The sequence below is a fragment of the Lampetra fluviatilis genome, chromosome 54 (genome assembly GCF_964198595.1).
Source record: "Lampetra fluviatilis chromosome 54, kcLamFluv1.1, whole genome shotgun sequence".
Classification (NCBI taxonomy): domain Eukaryota; kingdom Metazoa; phylum Chordata; class Hyperoartia; order Petromyzontiformes; family Petromyzontidae; genus Lampetra; species Lampetra fluviatilis.
Window position 1 is genome coordinate 5,879,449 of NC_136328.1, and position 7,633 is coordinate 5,887,081.

Consider the following 7,633-nt stretch of genomic DNA (forward strand, 5'->3'; position numbering starts at 1 on the left):
GTTGAACCCACGGCCTACGGACGCCTGTGGTGCCTTCGAAGGAGCTTCACAAATGATATCATCATCATCAGCCACGATCATTCAAAATTGTTTCTACGTGAGTCTATGGGTCTCTATGCAAGTGTAGAGAGGAGCCGACACGAGATTGCAGGGGTCTCGTCCTTTATTCCTTTCCTTCCATTCACACCTGTCGCCACCCGTCCCAATCCCGTTCCCGCCAAAGGCCCCCCTTTCCCGCCCGTTCTCTCCTTATATCACCTCGATCACCCCTCCCCCTAACCCATCTATTGGTGGGAATCCTTCCCCTGACACCTCTACATCACCCCCCCCCCCCCGGAGAAAAAATAACCGTCCTCGGTTCTGCCTCCCCCATGGGCCATTTAAGTCTCCCCATGCCTCCCACCACTGACAGTGACGACAGCCCTTACCCCCCCCCACAACCATACAATGCAATATAACACAACAAATCAATTGCGCGGCCTGCCCAGGTCTCCAGCCAGCATCCCGTAACAGCCCGGACATCCACAGGCAGCAGATGACCGTGGCGGCCCCCTCCTTCGAAGGCCCTCTCGTCGCGGTCCCTGGTTCGGTGGTGCCGGTGTCGCCTTGCCTGGCGCCGCTGTCTCTCCGGCCCCCGCTCGTGCCGCCGCTCCGTCAGGCCTCACATGGGGTGCTGTAGGTGACAAGGGAACACAGGGCACCGAACCCCCTGCCGGTCGGCGCGTGGTGGTCGGCGACCTTGGCCTGGGTAGGGATGATGATGATGTTGGCAGTGATGTTGGTGGTGATGTTGGTGAAGATGACGGTGGAGAGATGTATGGCTTAAGGCGGGTGGGGTGTACAAACCATCGTCGCTTACCCAGTTGGACCTGGACGCACTGCGGTCGGAGTGCTTTGATGACCTCGACCGGCCCTTTCCAGGGTCGGTGCAGCTTTGGTGAGAGGCCAACCGGCACCTGAGGACAGTGTAGCCATGCCTGGTCCCCGACTTTAAAGGGCTTGGCTGTCACTGTCCTCTCCCGTATCCGTACATTACTCTCTTGGCTCGCGGCCGATGCGGCCTCGGCTGCTTGGCGGGCCTCTCTCAAATAAATGAGGGAGGTCTTTAGTGCCTTCGGCCATGCGTCGGCTCTTGCCGGAATGTCCGTCAGCTGCACCTCAATAGGCGGAACGGGATCCCGTCCGTACATCAGGAAAAACGGCGAGAACCCCGTCGCCGCGTGTGGGGCCACCCTGTACGCCGCTAAGACCGATGGAATGTGGAGGTCCCAGTCGGAATGGTTTTCGTCCACCACTTGGGACAGCATGGCCGCTATGGTGCGGTTAAGCCGCTCTACCATCCCATCGGTCTGGGGATGATATGGAGATGTTCGGACCTTTTTAGTGCCCAGGATAGAGCAGACGTCCTTCAATAGCTGTGAGGAGAAATTCCTGCCCTGATCCGTGAGCAACCGCTCCGGTGCCCCCTTATCAAGGACATAGCCTCCCACGAAGGCATCGGCGATGGTCTGTGCCGTTTGGTCCGGGAGGGCCCACGCCATCGGCCACCTCGTGCAGTACTCGACTCCGACCAACAGGTATTTATTTCCCCGTGGCGTGACCGGCAGCGGTCCCAAGATGTCCAACGCAACCAATTCGTTGACCCTGGTCACCGTGATGGGCTGTAGGGGCGCCCGGCTTACCCGGGGTGGCGGCTTTCGCCGCGCACATTCGACGCAGGTAGCGACCCATCGATGCACGTCAGCGGTCATACCTGGCCAAAAGTACCGACCCTGTAATGTGTGCAGTGTCTTCCGCCCTGCCAGATGCAGCAGCTGGCGGCCGTGTACGTCCATAACCAATTGTTGACGCAGCGACTCCGGAACTACCAGGCATCGCCGGCGCCCTGTCGGGTCCCATCGCATGAGGAGATCCTCCCATACGATGTACTCCTCCCCCCCTGCCTCTGCTGAGGCGCGTAGTGTTCGCAGTGGGGCTTCCTCCAGCTGTAGCCGTCTCCAATCGTCCAAGGTCAGCCCCAGGTCGTGGTCGGTCAGCTGGACCTCACCCCGTGCGCCCTCCGCCGTGCGTACGGGAGCGATGACCGTCCCCTCCGGCCTCGCCTCCTTGCAGCGTGCCCCGCCTGTGGTGCATGCACAAGGGCCCTGGGGCACCAGTCGGGACAATGCGTCTGCGTTGGCATGTCTGGTCCCTTTGCGATGCACTACTTGGTACCTGTACTCCTGCAGGCGTTCTATCCATCTGGCCAGCTGGCCCGAAGGCTGGTCGATGCGGAGCGAATACTGCAAGGCCGCGTGGTCAGTGCGGACCGTAAATTTGCGACCATACAGGTAGGGTCGGAATTGCTGCACAAAGTGAACGACTGCCAGGAGTTCCCTACGTGTGACGCAGTAGCGCTGCTCCGCTGATGAAAGCACGCGACTACCATAGGCGATAACCACCTCCCGACCCTGCTGGACTTGCGACAAAACACTGCCGATGCCCACATCGCTGGCGTCCGTGTCCAGGATAAAGGGGAGGCCAAAATCCGGAAAGGCCAATGGTGGTGCATCTGTCAGACGTGAGCGCAGCTGCTGGAATGCCTCTTCCTCCAGAGGGCCCCAATAAAACCTCTGGTTCTTCGCCGTCAACACGTGCAAGGGCTTGGCAATGGTTGCGAAGTTGGGCACAAACCGGCGGTAGTAAGAAACGAAACCCACAAACCGGCGTACCTCCGGAACCGTTGTGGGAACAGCCCAGGCCCTCACGCAGGCCGTCTTTTCCGGGTCTGTAGCCACTCCCGACTCACTGACGACGTGGCCCAAGTAGCGTACCGACGACTGCATAAGGTGGCACTTCGACGGCTTGAGCTTCAAGTTCGCGTTCCGGAACCGCAGGAACACCTGACGCAATCGGTCAATGTGTTCCTCGAATGATCGGCTGAAAACAATGACGTCGTCCAGGTAGATGAGGCACGTTTCCCATTGGAGGCCTGCCAAGGCCAACTCCATTATGCGTTGGAACGTTGCCGGCGCCGTCTGGAGGCCCATAGGCAGGCAGTTGAACTCGAACAGGCCCTGTGGTGTCCGGAATGCTGTTTTAGGCCGGGAGTCCGCGTCTAGTGGGACCTGCCAGAACCCGGACAACAAATCCAGCGTACTGAAAAATTTTGCTCCCGCCAGTGCATCCAATGAGTCGTCGATACGTGGTAGGGGATATGCGTCGGCCAGCGTGACGGCATTGAGGCGTCGGAAGTCCACACAGAATCTCAGTGACCCATCTGACTTCTTGACTAGGACCACCGGTGCCCCCCAGGGACTCGAGGATGGAGAAATTATGTCGGCCCGCAGCATCTCCTGCACCGCTTGTTGAATGTGCCCTTTTTCCATTGGGCTCATTCTATATGTGTTTTGGCGCAGGGGTGCGGCATCTCCCGTGTTGATGTGGTGCTGTGACAGATTTGTGCGCCCTAGGTCGAACGGTCCCCGGCTGAACACGTCCGAGAACTCCTGCAATAACGAGTGCAGCTGCTGTTTCTGGTCGGGCGGCAATCCCGGCTCAGGCCCCGCCAGCTGGTCCATCCACGATTTGGCCCCTCTGTCCTCGGACTGGCTGATGCTGCCTACAAGCTCGGGCTCTGTCCCTGGGGCTCCTAGTGACAAGGGACTAACGTGGGCCAGAACTGTTCCCTCCTGCACCGTCGCTGTTCTATCGGAGGTGTTCAGCACCTGAATGAACAGATGCTGGTTCCTCTGTACAATAGTTTCGGCCCCCACCAGCGCATGACGATCCATGGCCGCTGACGCCGGAGACACCAGGATGGGTGAGTCTGGTCGGGCTGTCACGAGGGGGGACCGATATTGCAGCGGAACCAGCATCTGGGCTGCCGGGGGAATGGAGACAGACTTACTGACCAGAGCCTGCACGTAGGGTACACCCCGGCTGGCCCCCTCCGCCTTTAGGAAATGGAGATGCGTTCCCTGGACTTCCACCCGCCCATTGGCCAGATCGATTTCCATTGGCATCCGCCTCAGAAAGTCCGTCCCCAACAGGCAGGGTACGGGCAACGTTGCGGAGACAAGGATGGGTCCTGCTACCGAAAGCTGCCCAATCTGTATCGGGGCTTCAACCTGGCCCAGGAAGCCCATGCTGCCTCCATTTGCTGCAATGAACGTTGTCTTGACGGGGACTAAAGGTCGGATTTTATCCGGCAGCATCTCATGCATGGTGCTCGAGATGATCGTGGCTGATGCTCCCGTATCGACCAAGATACGTGCCGACACTCCCGCGATTTCACCGACCAGGACCGAGGTTCCTGATGTGGCCGCTACCACCCGCCTTGCCAGCTTCCTCCATTGTGTGGCTGAGTCCGGCCACTGACCAGGCGGCGTCTCGTTATCCTGTGGTGCATGGTGAAATGATGGGGGATGGGTGTGGATGGACTGAAGATGGGGTTCCTCCCTTTGGAGTGCGTCACAGCAGGGTGAACGCGCCCTTGTTACATAGTGTGGGCTTACCCCTGGGTTGCGGGCTGGGCTCTCTATGTAGTGCAAATTGCCCCCCCTAGGTGACGTAGGATGGGCCCCCCTTGTGGTGTGGGGGGGCCCCCCCATTGTAGGGGGCGGTGGGGACTGGGGGGTGGGCCTTCCCGTGAGCCCCTCCCTTTCCTTTGTCACGGGGGCGTGGTCCCCCTGGTTCCGTCTCGCTCTGTCGCAAAGCGGTGGTGAGGCGGGTCGTGGAATTGCTCCAGGGCGCAATGTCAATCGTGTGGGCTGCCTCCGCCCCCGGGCCGTTGCCCCTGGCAACTCGCCGGCGTTGCAGGTAACTGGTGACGTCACGCCCGCCGGCGACGTCACGCCCGCCGGTGACGTCACGCCCGCCCGCGAACCCACGCCCGCCCGCGAAACCACGCCCACCCGCGACGTCACGCCCGCCCGCGAAACCCCGCCCGCCCGCGAAACCACGCCCACCCGCGACGTCACGCCCGCCCGCGAAACCCCGCCCGCGCGCGACGTCACGCCCGGCATCGACGTCGCTGCCGGCCGCGACGTCACTTCCGCCCGCGACGTCACCTCCGCCCGCGACGTCACCTCCGTCCGCGACGTCCCTCCCGGCGTCGGCGTGACTCCCGGCGCGGTCCCCGGCCTCGGCGCGATCCCCGACGCGGTCCCTGGCCCCGGCGCGATTCCAGGCGCGGTCCACGGCCCCGGCGCAATTCCCGGCGCGATCCGCGACACCACTTCCGACCGCGACGTCACTTCCGGACGCAACGTCACGTCCGTTCGCGACGCCACTCCGGGTCGCGATGCGACCACAGGCCCCGGCGCTATCACCTTCCCCCGACCAGAACAGCGGGGACCGGGAAACGACACCACCGGCGCCCACCCCGAGGAGACTCCCGGTGAGTTCGCGGCGTCGGAATTGTAATTACCCGGCCCGCCCGAGAGGCCGGGTGGGACGGCGTCACTCGCCTGGCTCCTGTCGGCGTTCGGCCCCGGCAGGTTCCAGGTGACGTTGGCGGCCTCCGGCTCCGTGCGGCACCCCCTCGCCACATGCCCCTCGCGACCACAACGGTGGCAGACCCACGGGGCGTTGCGTCGGGGGGGCTCGGCGCGATGTTGTAGAGGCGGCTGCCAGCGACGCGGCGGCTGGTCCCTCTGCTCCGCCAGTCCCCGGATCGCCGCGTACACCTCCCGCAGCGATGGCTCCGTCTCAGACGTCGGCGGTCCGTCCCCAGATGCCCCACCGGCAGCCTGTGGTGACGGTGCAGGTTCGGCGGTTAGTGTCGCTGGACCAAGTAGCGCCGCGGCAACGGCTCGGCTGTTCCCCCCCGCCGCGCCAGCCACCGGGCCCACGGGTGGCGCCCGGCCCATGACCTGCTCGTGGGCTTGGATGGTCCGGGCAGCCCACAGCGAGGTGCGTTCTTCCGGCGTCACTACGGGCATTACAACGCCGGCGCGGCAAGCGTAGGCGATGAGGTGCTCGACCACGAGGTCCTCGAGCGCTTCTTCAGCCAGGCGAGGGAAAGCTCTCCTCGCCAACACGAGCAGCGCCCCCCTGTAGGCTAAAGGGGATTCTTTAGCCCCTCGCTGGCGATCCTGGAACCGTTTAAAGGCTCCTTCCGCCGGGCAATAGATCTCCCCCAAAGCCTCGTAGGCCGCCTGTAGCGTGGACTTGCTGTGCGAGGGAAGGGAGGTGTAAGAGGAGAGTGCTTCTTTGCCCAGAACAGATGGCAGCGCTCGTAGGGCCTCTTCGTCTGTCCACTCGAGAGCGTGGAAGGCAGCCTCGAATCGGCGGACAAACTCCTCCCAATCTTCTTCCTCAGCCACAAACTTGTCGACGGGCCCCAGCCGACGCGGCCGTCCGGCCACCTGCTCTCCGTGTTGGGTGTTTAGCCCTGGGGGTTTTGGCGGGAGCGGCGGCGGCTGGCGTGACGAGGTTGGTTGCGGCTCCTGCCCGGCCGGCTGGTCGGCGTCCGGTTCCCGTGGCCTCTCCTCCCGTAGTACGCGTGGGGGTGGGGGTCCCGGTGCCGGCGGGCCCCCCATAGGGAGCCTCTGCAAGAGCTCCTGGAGCGCCCTCTCCACGCGGGCCATGCGGTCCTCCATGCGATCCTCCAGGCGATCCGGGCCCCCTTCTGCTGCTTCTGACAGCAGGCCCCCTTGTTGCCCAGGATGTGAAGGATCCCCGGCCCCTGCTTCCTCCTCCCTCGGCTCCCTCCCGCGAGGATTCTTCTTTGTAGCCATTAGGATCCCACCGCTGCCACCAAATGTAGAGAGGAGCCGACACGAGATTGCAGGGGTCTCGTCCTTTATTCCTTTCCTTCCATTCACACCTGTCGCCACCCGTCCCAATCCCGTTCCCGCCAAAGGCCCCCCTTTCCCGCCCGTTCTCTCCTTATATCACCTCGATCACCCCTCCCCCTAACCCATCTATTGGTGGGAATCCTTCCCCTGACACCTCTACACAAGTATTTGGGTCTCTTATGTAAATCGATGGGTATCTGCTTAAGTCATTGGTGACACTTGAGAACCCTGGTTAAACACAACTCATTCATTGTGAATCTGGGGATCTTCAAGTCAATCTATGGGTCTCTGTGTAAATCGATGGGTCTCTGTGTAAGTCATTGGTGACCGGGCCGAGACCATTCATTCGCTACACTTTAGAACCCTGGTTAAACACAACTCATTCATTGTGAATCTGGGGATCTTCAAGAAAATCGATGGGTCTCTGTGTAAATCGAATGGGTCCTCTGTGTAAATCGATGGGTCTCTGCTTAAGTCATTGGTGACACTTGAGAACCCTGGTTAAACACAACTCATTCAATGTGAATCTGTGCATCTTCAAGTCAGTCGATGGGTCTCTGTGTAAATCTATGGGTCTCTGCTTCAGTCATTGGTGACCGGGCTGAGACCATTCATTCGCCGCACTTGACAAGCAGGGTTTAAATTTCGATTTAAAGCTTTCGTGACTGCAGGGATTCATCTTCTTGGTTCTTTCGGTAAAGTCACGTAGAAGGGAAATAATAAAATAATAAAAATAAAACATAATAAAATACAATTCTCAGGACGTTTCGGCCACAACGCAAGTAGCCGTCCTCAGGTGAAGAACAGGTCTGTCGGAAAGACAGCGTCTGCCAGACCTGTTCTTCACCTGA

General features: G+C 61.1%; 1 protein-coding gene across 1 annotated transcript; it reads right to left on the reverse strand.

Moving 5' to 3' along the window:
• Positions 1 to 426: 426 nt before the first annotated feature.
• Positions 427 to 6,852, reverse strand: LOC144949656 (uncharacterized). Its single transcript, XM_078879642.1, has 2 exons — positions 5,451 to 6,852; positions 427 to 673 (listed from the first exon to the last, which is right to left on the reverse strand). Exons 1-2 carry the CDS (start codon positions 6,720 to 6,722, stop codon positions 662 to 664), a joined length of 1,284 nt encoding a protein of 427 aa, XP_078735768.1. The 5' UTR covers positions 6,723 to 6,852; the 3' UTR covers positions 427 to 661.
• Positions 6,853 to 7,633: the final 781 nt, after the last annotated feature.

What these genes read in the sequence shown, in the direction of transcription:
- LOC144949656 (XM_078879642.1), bottom strand. Translation starts at nt 6,722, where the DNA reads ATGGCTACAAAGAAGAATCCTCGCGGGAGGGAGCCGAGGGAGGAGGAA.